We start from the raw sequence: 22,554 nt of genomic DNA on the forward strand, positions 1-22,554 counted from the left end.
TTAGAAATCATCTTCTCTGAGTCTGAAAGAATATCTTTACTATATCTTACATCAATATTGAAACCTCATTAATATATATGGAGCATTATGAGACTCTCAGAAATAAATGGTATTTTAAAAATAGTTTAAAACACACTAGTAAATTATTTACCCTTAAGTGGATATCACTCTGTTTAAAGTTCGTGTATTTTGAGGGCTAAAAATATAGCATCAGTTTTAATGTTTTATTGCTGGCACAAATTTCCACCCTTTAAACAAGAAGCTTGTGAGCCAAACAGAGATTTGGAAGCTGCCTCAGGAGGTGGTCATGACCAGAGAAATGTGTGGAAACAACATTTGAAGTGATAGATGCAAAATAAGTTGCATTCAAAATCACTGCCAGTTTTTTCAAGGACCTATTATTTTTGATGTACATATAATAATTTACCCCCATGTTCATGTTCTGTAACCATTTAATTTAATTTTTCTTGTTTTTTTAGGACACCCATGATAGCTGGTGGATTATTTGTGATGGACAAATCCTATTTTGAAGAACTAGGGAAGTATGATATGATGATGGATGTTTGGGGTGGAGAAAACCTAGGTATGTGTATTATTTACCTTCTGATCAGCCTTGAAAGAAAGCTGGTTTCATCATTTCCTTTTCTGGCAAGGAGTCGTGGTTTTCCTGATTTTGTGCAAAGAGGGTTAAAACCAGTATTTAAATTTCATACACATTATTGGCAAAATCCAAAACATTTATTTCAATGAAGGAATTATAACAAATTAAAAATTATATGCTAAATATGAGGGAATAAAAGTATTAGCTCATTGAGCAGTGACTTTTTTTGTAGTGGAAGTTGGTTGGTAAAAAAGTTGCAGGCTGTAGATAGACAGTGAAATATTATAATGTTTACATGCTGACAGCTGAAAGCATGTTTTTAAGATGTTACTTAATTTAATAATGAAAAGTAGAATACAGGAGAATGAATTTAATGTTATTACATACACCTTAATAAATCAATTAATTTAGCTGACTGAAGAATTAGCTGTTTCTGAACTTTGCCAGTAGTATGCTGCCTTAGTGAATTTTGTAAGTTTATACCCCTTCTTTAGCCCTGTGTGATATTAATGGTTGAGAAGGCATTTTTTCTGTAAGTCCTTTTTTTCAGATGTTGACATGAGTGAGATTTAGGCAAGAGGGAGGAGGGGCTGAGAGAACTTGTGCTTTAGCCATTCTCCTTTGACTTGGTGGTAAAATCTGACATTAGTAGGGTTTTTTTGGTCTATTTGTATTACAGTATTATACAAAGATTTTCTTTAGTTAAGACCAGTATTTTGTGTTAAAACAAAAAATGTTTGAAAGGAACAGGATTCTGTACCTCCTCAAGAATTCCAGTTTGTCATTAGTTTAGTTTTTCTGCGGTAGAGATGCATCTCAGACATTCCAAGTAGTGTGTTTTAGGAACACTTCTAAGCATAGAAGCTTCTCTACTGCACATACTAGCTGCAAAATCCTGAAATACCTTGAACTTGTAAAAACCCACGAGTATTTTGAGTTACTGAAATCTGCATATGCATTAAGCATATGCCTGCCCTACAAGGAAACGTCTGCTGTATGGAGACGTGGTAACCAAATGTTTAATGCTGCTGTAACACACTGAAAAGTTGGAAGTGGCGTCCCTACAGTCCTGTCTCTGACCATCCTATGCACTACTCAAAGAAACCCTACAGGTATTCTGAGCAGTTACACTCCATGTTTCTGTTGTCTCACTATTTTGGCTGTGTATTGCTAAATTGTATTAATGTAAACATAATAATTTTTCATTTTTTATATGTCCTGGAAAGTTATTGGATAAATTTAATGCAGCAATACTCTTAGTCACTCTGAAAACCACTTTAGCCACTCGAACACTTAAATGTTTGATTAGTTACAAGCATGTTCTCGAGAAACTGAGGTTTTTTTTTGAACACTTAGCAACTACTTTTATGCTTTGATAATCGAGGCCTTGATAGCAAGAAAGGTTACAAACAACGGTGCCTCTCTCAAGGGTGCCAAGAGATGTTTATGTTGCTTCTGCTGCATTCAGTTCCTCCACCTCCATGGGAAGAAAATGGAGATGTAGGGGTGCCTGAAAAGCAGGCAGAAGGCAGCTAATGGTTTCTTCCTAGCTGTCAGACTAATTGAAGATGAGTAGAAATCACATGGCTTATTATTTAATTGGCAATAAATGACACATGCACCAGATAACAGGAAATCTGTGAAGTGCAGCTCAAAACCCAATGAGCAGACTTGTCAGGCCTCTTTACTCTCAAGCATAGATCTACATCGGGGGTGCGGTGTTACATGAAAATAACCTGCTAAATGGACTAGCAAAATAATTCTGCACATCGTATTCATTTATAAAAGCTAGCATTTTTCCTTCAAGCATGTACAAAGCAGCTGTTATATGAGGTTTCGTTCACATGTCAGCATCAATTTGACAAATTTTAAGATGAGCCTGCAGTATTTTCTCTAAATTGCCCAAATTACCATGAGGATAGGTACGTTCTCAGACTGTTGCTAAATGTAACTGGTAATGCGTGTGTGCTGTTCAAAAAGTGGATTAAGGTTAGTTCAGTCTCTTCTCCAACTCAGAAACTCCAATTCTCTGTATGTTTATGATGCTTTTTGATAGCTTAGGAGAATTGAAGTACAGCAGAGAAGTGGGTGGACCATGAGAAGGTTTTGATCTAATTTGAAAACCTAGGCTTTTCTTACTAGTTTTCCTAAAATCAGGGAATGAGTAAGACATTCCTTATCTTCTATATTGATGACACACACAATAAAAAAAACAAAATTTGTTAGAACTGTAACTTGGTCTCATAAAGAATTTTTGATGTGCAGCTTATGCCTTTTCATTTAAAAACTATGTCCATTGAACTTACTCTGGTAATAACATTTCTTTTCCTACTGTTTGAGTATAACAAAAGAGATGTCTTAAGGGAGTTTGTGGGGTTGTTTTGAGTTTGTGTATTCTTTTTTCTTTTTCATTGCAGGCTTTAGAAGCCATGGTTGGTGCAAATAAGAATTTGCTTCTCCCTATATTCTAGTCCTTTGCTCCCTTTCCCAGTGAGCTATTTTACATAATGTTCACTTTTTTGAGATTCTTCACAATTTAAGGTGCTGGAAGGTGCACAAAAATTAACAATTAGTTTTGCCTGTTGTCCTATGTGAATTCAACTGGATAAGTTACTGTCAAAGATGATGTTGTCATTCATGGGTTTGGGAGTATGAGATATGTATAGCTTGAACTATGTTGACTGTCAAGGATTTGTGAATATGGCCATCAAGAAGAAAGGCAGTTAATTTTGCACTGCCAACTGCCAATTGAAGTCACACCACCTCTTTTTATTTACTTTTTTAAAGTTTTCCCTGGACATGCAATCAAGACAACATGTTCTCTAACTTATAGTTGAGGAGTTTTATATTTGTTCTGTTTTTTTCAAATTTAGTTTTGGAGCAAATTCTGCTATTATTACTTGTGTGTGTGTGGAGGAGGGCTTCTGAGGGAAGAAGGCATGCCACATAGTTTGTCATAAAAGATGACATAAAGACACTTTAATTTAGAGCCACTTTTTTTTTTTTTAACCTATAGAAAGACACTGAATAGTTATGAAGAGGCTTGAAACTAAGGCTATCTGGTAGCAGCTGTTAGACTAAAGGGGGAATCATCAAAATTGAAACAGTGCTGCTGGAAGCACCCTTCTTACTGCACTTACTTGGAATTAATGTGGAAAAGTTCTCTCTCTAGGTGACTTCTGCTATCAAAGGTGGAAGTTGATAAAAGTGTCTAAATATTTCTAAACCTTTTTGTCCTCACTAGCTGGCTCAGATCATTAGTTTGGCTTAGAAATGTACTGTTCATAACCTTCAGATTATAGGAGTTGTTTTTATTTGGTTTGTCCTCAAGTCAACATTGACTTGATTAACTCCTTCCACTGTTTGGGAATGTTTGTTTATTTTCTGTAATAAGTAAGCAGCTAAATCTATTGATTATTTTAATTTGCTTTGATTTCACTGTGTTATTCCATCTTCAGCTGAAAAAAATTTATTATAAACTAAGTCATTAATTTATTTGTTAAATGAACCTACTGTTATTATTGTTTATTCAGATAAAGCATATACACCTAACTCAATGGCAAATTGCAGCAGGATTTATGGGTTTGGGCCATGCTGGTAACTTCTGATAAGAGAAGGTACACATTTTGCTTCCAAGATAGTATGTTTATTTCTGCTGAGCTTGCAGAATCATAAATGCTTAGATATATGCCTTTGTTTATTCTAGAATTTGTTAAAAAAAAAGTCTTGCTTGATCTTCTCAGCACCAATCACTAAAAGCCTTCTCTGTAAATTTAATACAAAATAATGGTATTTTATGACATTGGTCTTTCATTCGTTAAAAAATTCATTTTTAATTTCAGAGATCTCATTCAGAGTTTGGCAATGTGGTGGGAGCCTAGAAATCATCCCTTGCAGCAGAGTGGGTCATGTATTCCGCAAACAGCATCCTTACACTTTTCCCGGTGGGAGTGGTACTGTGTTTGCCAGGTAAGTGCTAAATAGCAGTGGTTTGGATTTCCTCAGATGATCAGCAGATGGCAGTAATTTCATTTCAGGGATCTCATCTTTGGAAAAATTTGCAGTATTGTCTATCATGGTAAAATATTAATTAATGAAATTAGTTAAAAACTAATCACTTTGAGTCAGCTATGTATATTGAGAGAAGAACCTGAGAGCTGAGAGCAGGGAACTTCTGGTGGACACAGACTGAGAATCTGGAAAATAAGGAAATGCTTAGCTTGGCATTTAGTCAATATTGTGTTTATTTGATTTTTAAAGAAGGCTTTATTTTCAAAACTCTCATGAAACTTCGTTTTGTAGAAACAGTTTCATTGTTCACTAAAAGCCAGAATACACTAATTTATGGATATGCTTTGCTTGCTTTTCATTAATACATGATCAGGATGTGAGATGCAGATGATTATGGAGACTGATTTCAGTATTTGTACTAGTCTGTTGGCAACTTGGTTCTCTATAATGTTTGCCTTTCCTGTGCTGTGTTTAAAAATGCATTTTCTGTAGACCTAAGAGGTTGCTGTTTTAAAGGCTTAGCTTAATATGCCTGCTAATTTTGCTGTTGATACCCATGCATAACAGTAGCTGAAATACTGAGCTGTCTCCTCAGTTTCTCTTCTACAAAGTGAGAACAGCAGTGCTGATTCATGTTCATAGTGGTTTTGACTTAATATGGATGAAAGTATTGCATGAATGTACCGAAGGCGTTTTTATCAAGGCTGTATCAGTTGTAGCTGAAAAATCACTGTAGGTTTTTTTTTTAGAGACTTGAACTTGATGCTCAGGGGGCTGAAGAAGTACAAGTCTTGGCTAAAGGTTCTGTGGGCTAAGAGCTGGAAATAAAATTGTTTATTTACCCTTGAAGGGATGTGCAGCCCAAACTCTGTTTAACATGAAGCAGCACAGAGTGCAGATGTACTTAAATTCATAAGAATGTTCTAAGCTGCTGATATTTTTGGACTCATGATTCACTTTAGACTGAGGAATCCCCTTAGGGTGTAGTTCTTCCCTTCCATGCTGGTTATGCCACCAAGGTGACTTTAATGAATTTAATATCTGCTAAAATAAAGTCACTGTCCTGTTTCTTTCAGTAGTTATAGTAGGCACTGTAGTATTTTTCTTCTTTTTCTCCATTCCTTGAGATGTATATTTTATGCTGCAGTGAAAAATGGGTAATAGTACTTATGTGAAAACAAAATCTAGCAATGTAATGTCCTCAGTATATCACACCTCCAGCATTTATAGTGTTCATCAGGAGGGTAGAAAGCTTTACCTTTTAAACTGCATTATGTAAGCTTAGGATGCAACTGGTTTAGTTTAATGAGGTTTTGAAATGACAGTGTCATAACAAGGAGCATGGTTAATAAAAGTGAATAAATGTATGAATATACTGTGCAGTTTTCCATGTAGCTTTTCCATCTTTGGGCTGCTGCCAAAATACTGCTTTTCTTGTGCTGTAAGTAGCTTTCTTGGACGTCAAACCAATATAATGGGATGCCTTAAAATAAATTTTAGCAATGAGGGAATGAGAAACCTTAGCTAGTAGGATATCCTTGTGATACAGGTGTTACAATACAGGTGTGTATGGGACCATAGTGCCAAGAAACTTGGTGCATGGAATCTCTACTGGTGGTGCAGTTGGGACGTGTTGGCTTTTGCCATCATCTGTCTCTTGGCTGTAGGCAGCTTGTTCTGGACTTGTCTATTTTTAGCTGGCTAGTCAGCATGCACTGCCTTTTGGCAGCCCAGACAGGTTGGTAGTTTTGGGTGAGAGACTGGGAGTCCTGTTTCATGAGAGGGGAGAGCACATCACCATGTCCTGGCTGTGTACAGCTTGTGTCCAGCAGGATTTGTGTGCCCAGTAGTCGCTGATGAGCCAGTGAGCCTTGCAGGCCCCAGTCTGCTCCAAGCAAAGCTGCTTCTGATCTCCCAGTGCTCTGTTTCATTAACTGGCTGAATGTTGAGTACAGCCCATGCTGTGTTCCTCAGCGCCTTGAGTTCTTTGGGGCCTTGCTAATTCAGGCAGTTCTCAGCATCTACACAGTGCTTGTATTCGTGTCACGCGAAACCTGAGCTGTTCTTTATCCCTGAGTATGGGGCAGTGGGATACAGGCAGGCATTCTGGCCCTGAAAGTCCTTTGGAGTCATTAAACCCTGGCAAACCGAGCAGTTCCTCTCTCACCACCGAAATCTGCTTGGCCTGTGGGCAGCCAAGCTGGTTGCTGAGCAGGCAGGAGGGCCTGAGTGACTGACACTCACACAGGGCTGGGAGACTGCAGGTGAAGATACACTCACATAGCTTCCAATCTGAATCTAGTAGGATTTTGCTTACAACAAATTAAAGGAATCTTTGCAAGAAAAAAAATCAGTTCTCAAACAAATTATTTAGGTCTGTCTTGTGAAATTTTTATTCCCCACATCTTTTTTGCTCAGCAACCTGAAAGCCTTCTCACTTAATCCTGACTAAGTTTTGTCTTTTGAATTGGAAAATCATATTAAAGAAGTTAGTGGTTGACTGAGTTCACTCCAGTTGCTTTAGATTACCTTTCTGCCAAATGTAAAATAAGCTTCACAGCATGGCAGTCACAAGTGAAATAAGACTTAATTTTCAAAGCATAAAATTATGAACAATGGAAGTAAATCAGTTTTACATGGAATCCAGGGGAGGGAAAAAGCCACTGGACCCTGTTGCAGTCCAAAAGGAAATTTAGACACCAATTACATAAATACAGAAATTTTAGTTAGAGATGTGTTTGAAGTAAGACATTTGGGTTAGGGATTTTTTTTTCCACATTTTTTATAATAATCAATCTCTCTCAAATTTTAAAACATTTCCTCTTACCTCAGCTGCAGAAGACTTATTTGTTTCATAGCCTTAAGTATTGTGACAGCTTGTGTCTCTTTGGAACTTTGAATGCTGTACTGGTAGAAAAAGGATGAAGAGTGAAAGTATTTTGCCTGTGTTACATTTTTGAAAACAAATATGCTAAAAGACATTTTTTAATAATGCCAGTTGTTGAAATTGTTATGTTTCCAATTAGCTTGCTTTATCCAGGTGAACACTCACTGCATGTCTTCTGTCAAGTTTACTCTTATAAAAAGATCAGCCAAACATCAACTTAATATATTCCATGAAATTTGCAGAAAGAACTGAAAGACGTGTGTTAAATTCTGGATGAAAACCTAAAGCAGTGATGAGTGTGAAAAAGACATAGATTTCATTATAGATGCATTGATTTCAGTTATGTCTAATGGTTTTCTATTACTTGGGTCTTTTATAGGGAGTCTTCTGCCTGACTTTGAGCAGCTGACTGTGTGGTACTGGGAAGGGTTAAAATCAACCTGAGGAAAAATTTCATGGTTTAATTGCACCTAGAGAAAATATAACCCATGTGTTTCATATGATTGTCCCTAGAAATACACGCAGGGCAGCAGAAGTCTGGATGGATGAGTATAAGAATTTCTATTACGCAGCAGTGCCTTCAGCCAGGAATGTACCTTATGGCAAGTAAGTCACAAGTGCTTCTTTGCCCTATTCGTTTATTCTTCATTGCATAGCACCTTCTGAGGTGAAAGCAGTGCTAAATCTGATGTTGTCTCTTTAAGGTATGTTTCTGTAGTTCTACTGGTCTTGAGTTTTCTGTGTAGTCTGTAAAATACATGAACACAACAGCCTGACCTGGAAAACTCCTTTTTTTTTTTTTTTCTCCTCTAGTATTCAAAGCCGAATGGAGCTCAGAAAGAGACTTAGCTGCAAGCCTTTTAAGTGGTATCTTGAAAATGTTTATCCTGAGTTACGGTGAGTTTTGGCTGACACAGAGTTCACTTGGTGTTTTCTTTTTTGCCCTCTCCAGAAATGATTGGTTTCTTTCTCCATCCCTGGATGTAAAGGATGTGTTTAACTTTATCTGTGAATGCAATGCCTCATGCAGGTTGTTTGTTTTTTTTAATAGTATTGCTCCCAAAGACTAGTTTTTTTCCCCAGTTAGCTGTTTTTTCTACTTATGTCAACTAAAGCTGCAATATTTTACAAACAGTAAAATACAGAACAGTGTCCAAAGGACTGAACTTACCTGAGCCTGAAGTTAGTCTCCTATACAAGCCATTTGCTCAAAAGCACCTATTCTGTATCCTGTTGTCATCTCTTTAAAGCTTCTGCCTATGCCTAAGGACCTGCCTAGTTAAGTGAGGAGACTGAATCTCATTGTGGTACGAATGATGACAGGCAGCAGACAAGAGGGCCTTGTGTGTTTGGCAGACAAAGGTAGATTCCTAAGACTCTAAGAGGCTGAGATTGCTGCTCCTTGTCTCCTTTTCTCTTGTCACTGAATAAGCACTGACTTTTGGGAAGGGCTGAGAAGGGGGAAGTGGGGGATGACACTGCTAAGAGTTTATAACATGAACACATCCTAACTGATGAAAAAATCCTCAAAAATAAATACATTTTGAAAGGATAGATTTTGTTTAAATAACCTATTAAGAAGTATGTTGGCCAGATCTGAGCCCACTAACTAGTCTGATAATGGTCAGTTATATAGTTGGTAGTGTAGAGATATTGTGTGTATCTTGTAAGAACACTTGAGGTTTTTTTCCTGGGGCCACTTAATGTCATTGGTGCCAGGTAACTGCTAGTGACATACAGGCTTGAGATGCAAAAACAACACCAGCTATTACAGCCCCAGTGCAACATGTGCAGAACAATACACACTGATGAGTCTCATAAACCAGGGTGATACTGAGGAACTAAGTTTTCCTTTATTTTCTCTTAAAAAGTGCCCGAGGATATTTGCTTTTGTTTAATCTGTGAGAAAAAAATGTCTCTCCTGGAAAATGTACTACCATAAGCATTACTTACATGTAATATTGTCTTGTCCTGTCATCCCTCATGTGCTCATTCTGCTGGTTTGAATTATTATATTATAGTCAGAGGTTTTTAAAGGCTCTGATATTTCACTTTTGTTTCACTGAGCCTTTGTTTCACTGCTCAGCATGAGCTCATGGGCTCTACCCACAACTGTACTTTGCTGAATGAACTTGCCTAGGTATTTCTATGCTAGGAGTGTACGTTATGTGCAACCATTAGAAAATAGATATCAGAAAAACTTCTTTCTTTTTTCAAATTCCTAACCTCTGTTTTAACATTTCAGTAAAAACAGTCTGAGAAACATGTAGAGTGTCCTATTTCTGCCACAAGCTATGTTTCCTGGAAAGACAAAAGGACTTGATGAGCTAACTAATAACATTAAGTTTTGAGTCACTTTAAATGATAAGTCATCTTGAATTTGATTTTTGTGCTGAGTTTGTATGTTCATCCTTCTCTGGTACTGTGTGTGGTAAGCTTGCAAGTTTACTCATGCTTGATGAATTAATGATTAGATAATAATCCTGATAATAAGCCTCCCCTGAAAATATTATTGAGATTTCCAGATGATAGGTACCACTCATCCTTAACCTCTCATCTTAAAAATAAGTATTTTTACAAACAAGGAGTTTAAAAAAAAAACAAACAAACTAAGAAAAACCTCCCAAACTGAGTCAAGCAGATATTTCTGGTTTTGTTTTAGGGTACCTGATCATCAAGATATAGCCTTTGGAGCTTTGCAGCAGGGTACCAATTGCCTTGACACTTTGGGCCATTTTGCAGATGGTGTTGTTGGAGTTTATGAATGTCATAATGCCGGGGGAAACCAGGTCTGTATGCCATTAATTTTGTTCTCTACAGTAAGTCTTAAACAAAACAAAGTAAGTGAAGCTAAACGTTTTAACTCAAGCAGTTACTGTGTACTGGTGAAATACGAATCCCAACCAGCACATCAGTTGTTGTAACAGATTGGCTAAAAAGCTTCTCCCTCAAATATAATTTTGCATTTTCAGGGTTAGAATCTGAGCCCAGAGATTCATTTAGTGAGCATCACATTATCCCCTTCCTTTGTCACTATTAATATTTGTTTTTGCGCTAGAGGCCATAGCTTCCTTCCCAGGAGGGTTGTACTTGAATAGAACACCTTTTTTTCAATGAACTGGTGTTTAACTTTTTGGGGGCGATTTTTACTTCAGAAAATATTGATTAATGCAACCATAAGGCCTAAGGTCAGCAAAGTAAAAGAATTCTTTGCTATGCTGCAGTATTAGTCATTTACAGTTTGCAATAGTGGTATATAAAAAATTCTGTCATAAATCCCCATTTGGCACCTCTAGAAAACAGAGGTGCCTAAATGTTCACTCACAGCAAGGGGAGTATTTTAACAAATCCTTTCTAATCCTACTCCTAAATTAATTGCAAATGTGTCAGATCTGTAAATGAGAGCATTAATTATTTCAAAGAATCTATTTATGCAGTTGTGACTTAGTTATCATTCATGAAATACACATAGAGGTTCTCACTGCTTTGTGTGCTGCTTTGTCACTAATTCCTTGTCAGATTAAACCTGACTTTAAATCAAATGTAATATTAGTGTGTCAAGTACAGCTGTTAAAAGAGAAGGCTGACCAATTAAAAACTACTCTTGAATAACTGTCAGAAGCTTGCTCTAATTAGGAGAAAAACCTAAAATAAGATGAAGCCTAAAATGAAGTGATTTCCTGGAAGATGTATGATGACAATTCATTCAAATAAACATGTGAGAAATGCCTCCTTTCCCCTATCATTAAAGATAAATTATCTGTGGATATCTTTATGAAAGTACCGTCATCTTTTCAGAAACCACAGTGGGTTTCTTTGGAGAAAAGGTAGATGTGTCACAAGTGCCTTGGAGCAGAAATCTTAGAATTTTCTGCTGATGTTTTGTATTCTTTGTAGATACACAAAGTTATCTTCCTCTTTCAAACTCCCATCCCCTGAATCTGACCCTCTTCTTTCTATGTTGTTTCTTCTGTGGCACTGACCTTGATAAACGAGTATGCACTTCCTCTGAACAAATACCGCTGAGAGGACAGGTTGAGGCAGAATGGGTCAAAACCAGGTTTTATGTCCAAGAAGAACTTGTATTGAGTTGAAAAGAAATAATGAAATGGGAGGAGAGGGATAGGGACCAAACCACAATCTTTAGATCTGTACTTTGTGTTTTGCACCTTACTCTTATCAAGAGGTTCTTTGGGGAGTTAAGGGCACTCAAATATTATAGGCTGTGGCAATCTTCTCATATAACTTGAAGAGTGTACTCTGTCATGTGTTCAACACATCTTAAAATGCAAAACCTAAGTAAAAATGAGATTTCTGCCCCCCTTTTCCCCTGCTCTCCCCTCCCCCAGGTTGGTAGAACTCAGTGGTAGTTGTGTACCTCTGGAGGGCTGAACAGCTTCTGGTGTGCCTGACAATATGAAAATATGAAGGGTTGTGATAAGGAGCAAAAGGTAAAAGCAAATGCACTTAGGTGCAAGGGAAAAGTTTCAGGTTAGTTAAATCTACTAACTTTTTATTTTTGATTTGATGCAGATTTTCTCAGATATTCCAATTTTTGCATAAAGCTATCCAATTTCCAGCCTGTGCCCTGAGCATATGCAATGCTTGCAATTTTTCTTCTCCTCTGGTGTCGGGGAACTTGTTCCATTTATCTCCATTATGGTCACAGTTACTAATCAGTGGAAGAAAGTATCTATACACTGTGTTTCATAACATGAAGAGCTATCATGTAGATGTTTCCAGCAACCGAGCTTGGGGCTTTTATGAAGCATCTGTACTTTGGCTGTTAAATGTGTTAACTTCTTGCATCGTTTCTGTTGTGGCTGGGGCTTGTACAGGCTTTTGATGGAATGGTGAAGATGGATAAAGGCAATCATTTCAAGGCTATAGTTCTAACTGCAGGGTTCTCAGACACAAGTTTTACTACATCCCTGGTAGTATTTTCAACTGACATTTTTTTCAACATAAATCTTATCAGGGAAGAGTTCAGGGCCGTTTGTAATTCCTGATAAGCTCTGAAAATAACTTGATTCATTCCTTCAGCTGTTAGGCTAAAAAAGTGGCAATTAATATTTTATCATATATTAATGGTTCTTGTTGACATCTTATAAACTGGACAGAACTGAGAAGGCAAGTAATTTCAGTCATCTGAGTTTAACATACTGAGAGTAAAAGGAGAAGTTATCAGCTTAAGAGTTTGGAAGACAAAGGGATACATGGATTTCTCCTGGCTTTGCTTTGTTTTCCACAGTTGTCATCATTCTGGTGCTTGTAGGATACAGTATCCATCTAGTGGCTTGGGACCAGTATGATTGTGATTATTTGTAATCTCTTGGGTTGCAAGTTCTGACTGTTCTGAGTATTTCTTCCCAGAGAGATTTAGTAATTGTTAATTCTGCTGAGTTGCAAAGTAATTATACATTTATTTTATTTCTGAAACACTGATAACGTGCAAAATGACATTTGAATGTTATTTAACATACAGGCTTGGCCCTGTATGTCTAAGGTTTTGTATTATACAACTCTAAATCCTCTTTAGTTGTTCGAGAGAAGCTAATCATGTCATTTTAAATAGTTTATAAGCATGATTTGGATAATTAGCCTGGCTTTAATCAAGTGGCTTCTTTCCTCAAAGGATAGTTAGACAAATGGAGACAAATGTGGACCCTGGAGACCAAACTTGAAAGGAGAGAGGCATATGGAGAGAGTCTGAACATCAGTGCAAGATCAGGCTCTGTGTGACAAGATGCTGAGATCAAACAAGCTGGGCATCAGTACATACAGAACAGCTTTTCTTTGCTCTCTATTTAATAGTTGCCTACTTAAATACATTTAATGGAGATTCTGTTGCACATCATGCCTTGGATGGGAGGGAATATTCTGTCTATCCCTTTTGTGTATTGCTTTCTGGTGGCCTTTATTGTATCAAGAACTGCTGTTTCCTCTCTGTGGTTCATGTGCTTTCTTCAGTGTGTGGGCAGGGTGGCCAGTGGCACTGCAGACCAAGCTTTTAGGGTTTTTGTGTGTGTGTATATATATATATTTACAAATGTAGAAATTTTCCATGTAGAAGACAGCGGAAAGGTGTAATACACACACACGTACATGTAAAAATGAACATCTAACTAAATAAGCATTTGGAGGAGCATCTTCCACGAGGCCGTGTGACTGCCTGCAGCAGCTGTGTAAAGCCAGCAGAGGGAGCAAGCAGCAAGCTCAGCCCTGAGCTGATGTGGGAACACCGAAGCAATTGGAATTACTGTGTTTGAAAAGGACTTTCCATCTCCTGCCCTGTGCGAGGCAATGAACTGTTCTAATGCTTGTACACAGCTATTTTCAGGATTTTAACCTGTGCTGTATATGCAGAGGTAGCATGTGTTAACATACACAATTTTGTACATTTTTTGTTTCTTCCTTTTTGTAGGAATGGGCCTTAACAAAGGACAAGTCAGTGAAACACATGGATTTGTGCCTTACTGTTGTGGACAGAGCTCCTGGTTCACTAATAAAACTTCAGGGCTGTAGGGAAAACGACAGCAGACAGGTTAGTATGTCATGATTGTACTCTGCAAACAGTGGGGAAAACAAGGATGGTGAATAAACAATACACTGGTGATCATATAGAGCCTCTATAGGCTCTACTTTTACTGTTGTTTGTGTGTGTGAAGATAGGATTCATGGTGTCATAAAGGCAGGATAAGCTTTATCCCAGCAGGAGCCTTATGTAAAGGATTCACCCACTCCTGTGTAATAGTGTTTAACAGCCACGTGTGTCTTCTGAAAGAATTTATATATTCCATAATGTCTTTTTGAAAGGTCTCACTCAGTGAAGTTTGAGTATTATGTACTCTGTGTCTCAGAAGAATGTGGTTTGGCTTGCTTTCTTTTCAATTGGGGCCTGTTTATAGCAGCACTAGACTCCTTACATTCATTTTTATCAATGTAGCATTGTAACTTCATCTCTTTCCCATGCCTGAAGAAAATCACATTTGCAGAGTCATACCAGCATTTTGATCTAGTCATAGAACAACTCATCTCTTTCTGCTCAGTCATCAGTTCTGATCATCTGCCAGCTTTCTTGCTTCTATATCTCTGTTTTTGCAGACAGGTAACTTAAACACTCTTTATTGACGAAGGAAGGAATAATCTTGCCACTCTTCAGACGGAAGGAAACTTCAGAAGGAAACTAAGGAAGAGAGATTTTCTTGATAATGTTTGTAGGCATAATATGATAGACATACAAGAGAAACCACTTCCCTTTTTTAAAAAAATCCTTTATTTGGGATTTATTCTGTCCTTGACATCATCTTGGACAAAGAAGTTTTGACAGCACAGATTGCTTGTCTTATGTAGAATTGAAATGTGTCTGACAAATTTCTGGATTTTCATGAAGTTGTCTATAGTGAATGTGCTTCTTGCTTCTCTATGCTCAGTATTGTAGTGGTACATGGATGGATTTTGATTCTCATTTTTTTCTTCAGACCAAAGGTGTCACACAGGTAACAGGGTGAGGCAGTGTATTTGAGAAGTTCTGAACTAGAGGGAAACGTGTTGGTGTATTCTGTGTCTTCCGGAGTATTAGCAGAAAGAGCTGTTTTGGCAAGGCTTGCCAGAACTTACTTGTACTCAAGAATCATCTAAACTGCTCCTATTATTGTAGTTTGTAGAGCTTTCCAGTTACAAGCCAGGGAAGCTTATGAAGACTTCAAAGGACAGGATGTAGAATTCTTCCTTTTCCTGCTTTTCCAGGTCAATAACTGTATTTTCTCTTCCAGAAATGGGAACAAATTGAAAGCAATTCTAAACTGAGGCACGTTGGCAGCAACCTCTGTCTGGATAGCCGAAATGCCAAAAATGGTGGTCTCACCGTCGAGATCTGCAATCCTTCTTTGTCACAGCAGTGGAAATTCACACTTAATCTGCAGCAGTAGAAGGACTTGCAAGCAAAATGCTGTTTCAACTGAAAAACATTGGGTAAAGTTTTGATTGAATTACTGATGTATTTCTTAAAACTTTCCACGGAACTTATATACCTCAGTATTCCACCTTTATCTGAAAGTAGAGTGCTGAAGCAGACACCAGGGATCCAGGGGACTCGGAGCACTGCAAAGATGTCACTGAGCATTACTTCACAGGAAGAAGGAATTGTGCTGCAGACTTCAACTGTTCCTTTCTGTCTTCAGCTACTACTTGCACAGCAGATAATTAACTCTAGGAACAACTGACGTATTATAAACAAAAGGATCTGAAGAAACATCTGTGGGGAACAGTGTGGGAGGGAGGGTGGGAAAAATTACTAGGAGAAGCTAATTTGAAAACTCCATTGGAATAGAAGTCATGGTTTGTCATTTCCAGAACCAGAAGTGTCATTTTGAAGTTTTTTTTTTTTCTCCTGTGTGTACTTGGTAATTTGAATATGAACTTTTCTATGATGGACTCTAAATATAAATATATGAAAGTATATATATTGTCAGCTCCCAACGATTTGTATCAGTTTTCATCATCCTATAATTTTCAACCAAGTGATTGACATATGTATAACCAGAAATTGGATTGGAGTGCTAGGAGAGAGGAACTCTGAGGGTGCGGATTTTGTGCTGCTGGGTATGATGTCCGTGCTAACACTGGATGCTTTTGCTTTGCAAACTGGATCTACTTCTTAACACTTCACCCTTGCTGGAGATCATGAAACTCAGGAGGAGAAAGAAAATAGCAGAGGAAGTCGATGCATCTGCCCAGATGATTGCTTGGATTGTTTATTCCAGCTCGGGAATTCATCACCTGTGCTCTGGATAACGTTAAACCTGTACTTGATATTTGTGTTGATCATTTCTGTAGTACTTTGTCTTTAAAATATTTCTTCCTTTGTTACAAAATTACATAAACTGCACAGAGCTTTTGTGCAGCCGTGCTGGTTCAGCAAAATTTTATTCTGGGCCCTAATGAGGAAAAAATTTTCTCAAACTCCCCTTTTGAGTTGTAGAAATAAGTTAGAATTGTAACGCCACTGACAACAGCACATGATCTGAATTTTAATTTGCAAGGATGAGCAGCTATGTAATATCTCTGAATTGCACATGCTTAATTTATAGATCTACTACTGGGGAATTTTCTTCCTTTTTGTTTCTTTAAATGTAGCTTTTGAATGCATTCAGGCTTGACTCTGGGAATCAGCCTGGATACCTGCATAGCCTATATGTTTTTAACCATAGAACCTGTGCATTTTGCAGCTTCAGTCCAGCTGATGTCATTTTTATAAAACAATACTGTCAAAGGTAACCCCAACTTTGACCTGTCCTTTCTTATGTTTGCATAGACTATATACTTTTTTATTAAAAGCAAATGCTTCAATGAGCTTTTAAAATGAGAAGGAAAGTAAATAAGTATTAATAAGTGAGACAGTATTGACAAAAATAAGTGCAGACATGGCGTGCCAGGAAGTGGTTTTGGAAGGATGGATCTTTGAAAAATATAAGGGTTGATCATAAGGAGATGAAAAACATCTGCTGTACTGTAGTATGCTGGTACTGTCCCCTTCTTTCTTTGTCCTGGAATTAGAGTAGTTCCTGATTCTTCAATTTACCTTGGCTGTACCTATGCATCAGGTATAGAGATGGTACTCTCATGGGCAAGGTGGCTTCACTGTGCCAGTCACTGTGCCCATAGATACCTGATGTGGCTGAAGTTATGACCTGCAGGTACCTGCTTACCTTTGGGATGGGGCCCTTAAATCCAGTTTTACCCATCCATCATCATTTGACATTTTTTATGAATAATTAATACTTTTTCTCTGCTGATCCACAATCCACTTTCTCCAAAACTTGCCTGTTTTAAAGGCCAGACAGTGGATAAAGTATTTTCAGCTTTTAGTCTCTCCCTGTAGCCTTTCAACCTAGCTGAGAACTTGAAGAACGTGTTTCATAAACATAGCAATAGATGCCTTCATGTTTTGGAAAACAAATGCTGCAGTATGAGCTCAGCAGCAAACCAGTTGTTTGAGGCTTTGAAAAAGAGAATTTAAAAGGAAGTTAAAAACCCAACCACTCAGCTTCAACTGTGGAGGTATTTCCATTCACAGCTTTGATCTCATTGAGGGTGGTACTACCTGAAAGCAGCAGCTGCAACTCTGAATATTGACCTGCCTCTTATCTCTGAATCAGAATTGCTTGTAAAAAGAAATTTAAAAGAAAAAGTCCATATTCCATCGCTTAAGTCTTTAATGACTACAACGTTCATAAAGTAGGAATATTTTTTCAGTAATTCCCCATGGATGTTGGGCATAGGGGTTTTAATATAGGAGCCATGTGCTTTGAGAGAACAGACAAGAAGTGGTATCCTTTTGTTATGTTTACATGACAGTGTGCCAAAGTTACTTACTGTGATTTTAGGGGTTTTTAATGCAGAAGAAATTCACCCATTTGAAAGATAAATTAAGAGCCCTTGAAGCAAATTGTGATGGAGTCTCCTGAGAACTTTTCTTACTGTCTTCAGAACAAAAATGGTGATACTGTTTATTTTGCAGATTTTCAAAACATAGTTTGGAAACTGTTTTTTTCAGTTGGTTTGAAAAGTCTGCTGTACAGAGCTTGTACTTGTTCATTTTATAGATGGAAACCATCCTTGAAAATTTGTTTAACTTAAATAAAGAAGAACGCTTTATAGATATGTGTGTGCTGGTTAATAGAACTGAGTAAAGGCAGTAAAAGTCTGCCTGGAGCTTGGTGATTGAAGTAGTTTTCTAACACTTCATTTCACTTGGTTGCTTCATCAAGTTCCTGTTCTATAAGTGTGTATATGTGGGTGTTTATTTGTATTTATGAAAAGAGATTTTGCTTATGCTTAATACTGTAATTTTGAGGAAATTGTCTTATTTTACACGGAGGAGAGGGCTAATGCTGTTTGTGTAGTCACCTAAAAATACATTGTCAAGGCACTCCCCGTCCTGCCCCTCTGGGCCCGAGCTTCTGGAGCTTCCCTCCTGTGCCCCTCTTTGCTCCCAGCAATCCCTGTGCCAGGGCCTGGGGCAGATGCAGCTCTCAGCCCCTCGGGCTGCTCATGGCTCCTGTGGTCTCCCTGCTCTCTCTTGTGCAGGGTGGGCATTCAGGTGCCTGTGCTGCAGGAGATGATTGATTATAAATATTTAAACAAAAAAATACTTTTTTCTTTTTTTTTTTTTTTGATAAAGGATCTTTAGGTGGCAAACACTCCACTGGTCTAGTTTAGAGAGATTGCAAATGAACCTGCACCAGGACAGGTGGGGAGGGAGCAAGTTCCACTCTGGAGGGTGTGGAAGGAGAATATTCCTGCTGCCCTAAGAGGAAATGGGGATGCCAACAGGGCATCCCCTGGCAAAGCTGGGCTGCAAGCTGAGTGGGCTGGAGAGGGGACAGTGCTCCAAAAATGTCATCTGCGACCTTCTGTGCAGCCTCTGAGATGCCACAGGTCAGCTTTTGGGGCACATCATTCTATCCCATTCCATGGCATGCAGGGCTAGGTTCTTTGCTCCTGGTCTGAGAAATTCAGCTTTGCAGTCAGCCCCAAGGGCAGGATCAGCCAGCAGAACCTGCAGAAGCATCTATGGGAAAGAATGAAACATTTCTACTCCTTTAATTGTACTGACAGGAAGAGTTTTGCCTAGCAGCCTATGGGAAAGGAAAAGTCATGAGTACAAACTTTCTCCATGTAGCAGAAGTCAGTGACTTTCAAAATCTAAATTAAATCAAGGAAGTAGGTCTTTAATATTAATGACTGGCAAAAATAAAAAGGCCTTGTCAAGCTACAGTAAACAAAAGGAACAGTTTTCCATCTGCAGATCATAGCTGAGAATTCAAATGAGGATTCTCTATCTTAAATGCCCTTTAACACCTGGGAGCTGGAAGGTGATACCTAAACATAATTACTACAACTCTCTGGGAATAGAAGCTTTTAATTTAATCCGGTGTTAAATGTAGGAGTCTGTTATATCTCTGCCTAGAGTCTTCCATGTTTCCTGTCTGTGCTGTTCTCAGTTCACTTCTTAGTGTAAGTAGCAGGACTGTATGAACTATCCAGCAAATTTTGCATTAGTGCTGACCAGAACTCCCTTGTTGCCATGTTACCTTAATACATAGATCTGGAAAAAAAGTTTCCCATTCATTTTCTGGAAATTCAGGTCATGCTTTTTTGCAGTTTTTTATGCATGGGTTTACTCTGCTTGCTTGTTGCTGTGCATAAAAGCAGAGGCCTTTATGCTGCTTTTATAAGGGAATGTTTAAGCTTTACTCTTTGTGAACTAACAAAAGCATTTAAAATCCTGAATTTTCAAAAATATGCCTGTCTGTATTTGGAAAGGAAGCTGAATTTTTTGAGAGATAAAAAGGCTGCAACCTGCTTGAGCTAAAGACTATGGTCTTGTTTGAAGTGGATCCTATAGATCCATTCTGAGATGTTACTGCCATAACCTTAGTTGTTTTAAGATGTTTAATTTCTGTACACAAATACTAATGTCTCCTTTTCTTTACTTAGGTTTATTTTAAATGTAGGTGCTGTATGAATTTACATGGCCATGAGTGGCATCACCTGTGTCCTCCTTCAAGCCTGAAACACAGTGAATAATTTCACAGCAATAACTTCTTACAGAACACTCTAACAAGAGGCTTATTCCTCTACAGAATCATTTCAAGTGAATTAAGCCACTGAAAAAAACTCTGGGATAATAAGCCATGATTACAGAATGAGCACAAATGTCAGGGTTGCAGCTTTTGTTAGTCTGCACATTTTATTTACAGCTTAGCATCCAGTAGCTATTTTAAGATCTGCTAGTAATCAAGCTTAAAAATTGGGAATAAAGTCAGTCCACAGATGTTCTCTCTACAGCCCTCCAAGAGGTCTGAATGAGTGCAAAATACCCTTTTGATTTCACTTGATTTCTTGCAGCACAGCAGCAGGTTGCTGCTCTGTATGCAGGAAGAGGGATCTGTTTGATTTCAAGTTCCTATTTCTACACAGCAGATGTTTTTAATCCAAGGGTTTTTCGAGGTGTTTTCTAATTAAAAATGATCTGGAGGCAGCAAATAGCTTTGTCAAACCTGTATCAATTAAAGGTCACCTTTGGTAGTCTGGTAAAAACAAAGTTAGAAAATTACTACTAGGGGTCTGTTGTGCTCTGGTAGTGTGATCAGCACCACTTCTGTGAAATACTTTTCTCAGCTTTCGTACTGCCTTTCTCCCTGTCCAGCAGGTTGTTTTTGAAGTGAACAGGGGTGCATTCCTGGTGGCAGCTCTGTGCTCAGCTGATCCAGCCTGTTTCTTGCTGCTGACAGGGAAAGGAATGCTGATCCTGCCTCTCCTCCCTTGGGATAGTGTTTCTGCCCATTCCATAAGACAATATAGGGGAGGTGGCAAAAACAAACAAACAAAAAAAGAAAGTAGCTGACAACCCAAACACAGAAAGTGTTGTCACTTAACCCAAACGTAGAAGGTGTTGCCACTTTTGGTAGCTGAAAGCCCTTTGAGCTTGGCTTAAGACCAAGCTTAGACTATAAAATCAAGCCTTATGTTTTTATAAGAGGGTCTGAGTGAGGGATGCTCTGGTTTGCCTTCCAGTTGAGATGCCTATTGTAATAATAATAATATTAATAGCTTATGCCAAAACAGCCTTATAGCTATATCTAAAGCCAGCACCTGTAGTATCAAAAAGAGGAAGAACAGGAGTGAGAGAGACAAAAAGATTTAAAGTTTTGCATCAGGGTCTTGGTTTCAACATAAAGGCAATGTTTGACAGGGAGTTTCCTACCAGAAAGGGATAACACTTTGGCCTAGACAGTCTGGAGAAGGAAAGTGCTCCACCCTGTGTGCAGTTTGTGCTTTGTGTGGCATGGAGCTCACCATACCATTAGGTATTAGGTATACCTCACCATTAGGCTCTCTGCCAGCTGGTTTCAGAATTGTAAGAAGACGTTGTTCTTACTTTTCCTGTTGAGTGAGTTATTTGAGAGAGGGGGGCATCTTTAGGTCACTGGTGAGGATCAGGGCTTCGGTCATGGGAGGAGCTTTAAAAGAAAATGACAACCAAAATCTCTTCATGGTGTCCCAGTAGAAAAGATAAAAAAAAGTGAAGCAGAATGAGGTGCATAGTGAGAGGGTGTGGAGAAGCAGATGCAGAGCTGTGCTCAGAATGTATTTCAAAGGCAGTAATTCACAGTTTAAGGAAAAATGAGATTAGGCTATCCTGTGCTCTACAGCATCAGCTGTAACATCTTCAACAGTGGTATCTGTGCCAAGTGCTCAGCTTCTGTTTGGATGTGACCTCTGGCAAGAGCTCAAATGTAAAAGACCAGCTAAATTTTCAGAAGTTTTTAGGACAGTTAGTTTTTAAAAATAGAATTCAGGAAGTTTAAACATCTTGAGTAACAGATGAATTTGAGAATCAGGAAATCTTCAGCTGATCTAGTTCTCCTTTTGTCAGCTCTTCCAATATAAGTTTGTTTTAATGAATAATTGCTTCCAGGCTGAATGTCTAGCTTCAACTGCCAGCCACTTCTCTGCTGATTATGTCTAACTCCTTAAAATATTTTTTCATAGAATCAGAGCTTCTGGAATATGATTCTGTCATTTCTTTTTGCCCTTACAGACTGAGCCCTTAAACTACGTGAGAAGCAGATTTTTCAGGTTCATTGCTACAGCTCTTCCCTGAGCTGTCCTCATGGCAGACAGAGGGGTGATGAGGGGCAAAAGTCCTCTTCTCAGCTCCAGAAAAATGGGATGTTACCCCTATGGTTGTTACTTGTGTGAGATTCCCACTGATGCTTCTCACTCAAATTGTTCTTGGGGCTTTGTAAGAAAGACAGCCAGGCAGTGCTCTGAATGATCCTGAGAGATGTTACATCTTCCTTCAAGAAAGTCCAGCATGGCAAGACAAATCAATGTTGGGCCTATACTTGTTTATTTTTCTGGATGAAGTCAGCAAAAAGAACACTGCTAGATGTCCATGAGCAGTGCCTGCAGGCAGCTGTTTGGAATTGATGCTCTTGAGGGCCTGTCAGTTCACTCAGGGGACATGCCAAAAATTTAATGT

At 38.3% G+C, this 22,554-nt stretch overlaps 1 protein-coding gene across 1 annotated transcript in view; it reads left to right on the forward strand.

Annotated features, from left to right (window-relative positions):
- Positions 1-15,761, forward strand: part of GALNT2 (polypeptide N-acetylgalactosaminyltransferase 2) — an 87,036-nt gene extending 71,275 nt beyond the window's left edge. Inside the window, exons 10-16 of the mRNA XM_058834098.1 lie at positions 480-583; positions 4,444-4,570; positions 8,013-8,105; positions 8,313-8,396; positions 10,162-10,288; positions 13,924-14,043; positions 15,275-15,761. Of these exons, the coding sequence (XP_058690081.1) occupies positions 480-583; positions 4,444-4,570; positions 8,013-8,105; positions 8,313-8,396; positions 10,162-10,288; positions 13,924-14,043; positions 15,275-15,430 (811 nt within the window). The 3' untranslated portion in view covers positions 15,431-15,761. The remainder of the gene's footprint in view (positions 1-479; positions 584-4,443; positions 4,571-8,012; positions 8,106-8,312; positions 8,397-10,161; positions 10,289-13,923; positions 14,044-15,274) is intronic.
- The last annotated feature ends 6,793 nt before the right edge of the window (positions 15,762-22,554 follow it).

This window comes from Poecile atricapillus, chromosome 3 (assembly GCF_030490865.1).
Source record: "Poecile atricapillus isolate bPoeAtr1 chromosome 3, bPoeAtr1.hap1, whole genome shotgun sequence".
In the NCBI taxonomy this organism is placed as follows: Eukaryota; Metazoa; Chordata; class Aves; order Passeriformes; family Paridae; genus Poecile; species Poecile atricapillus.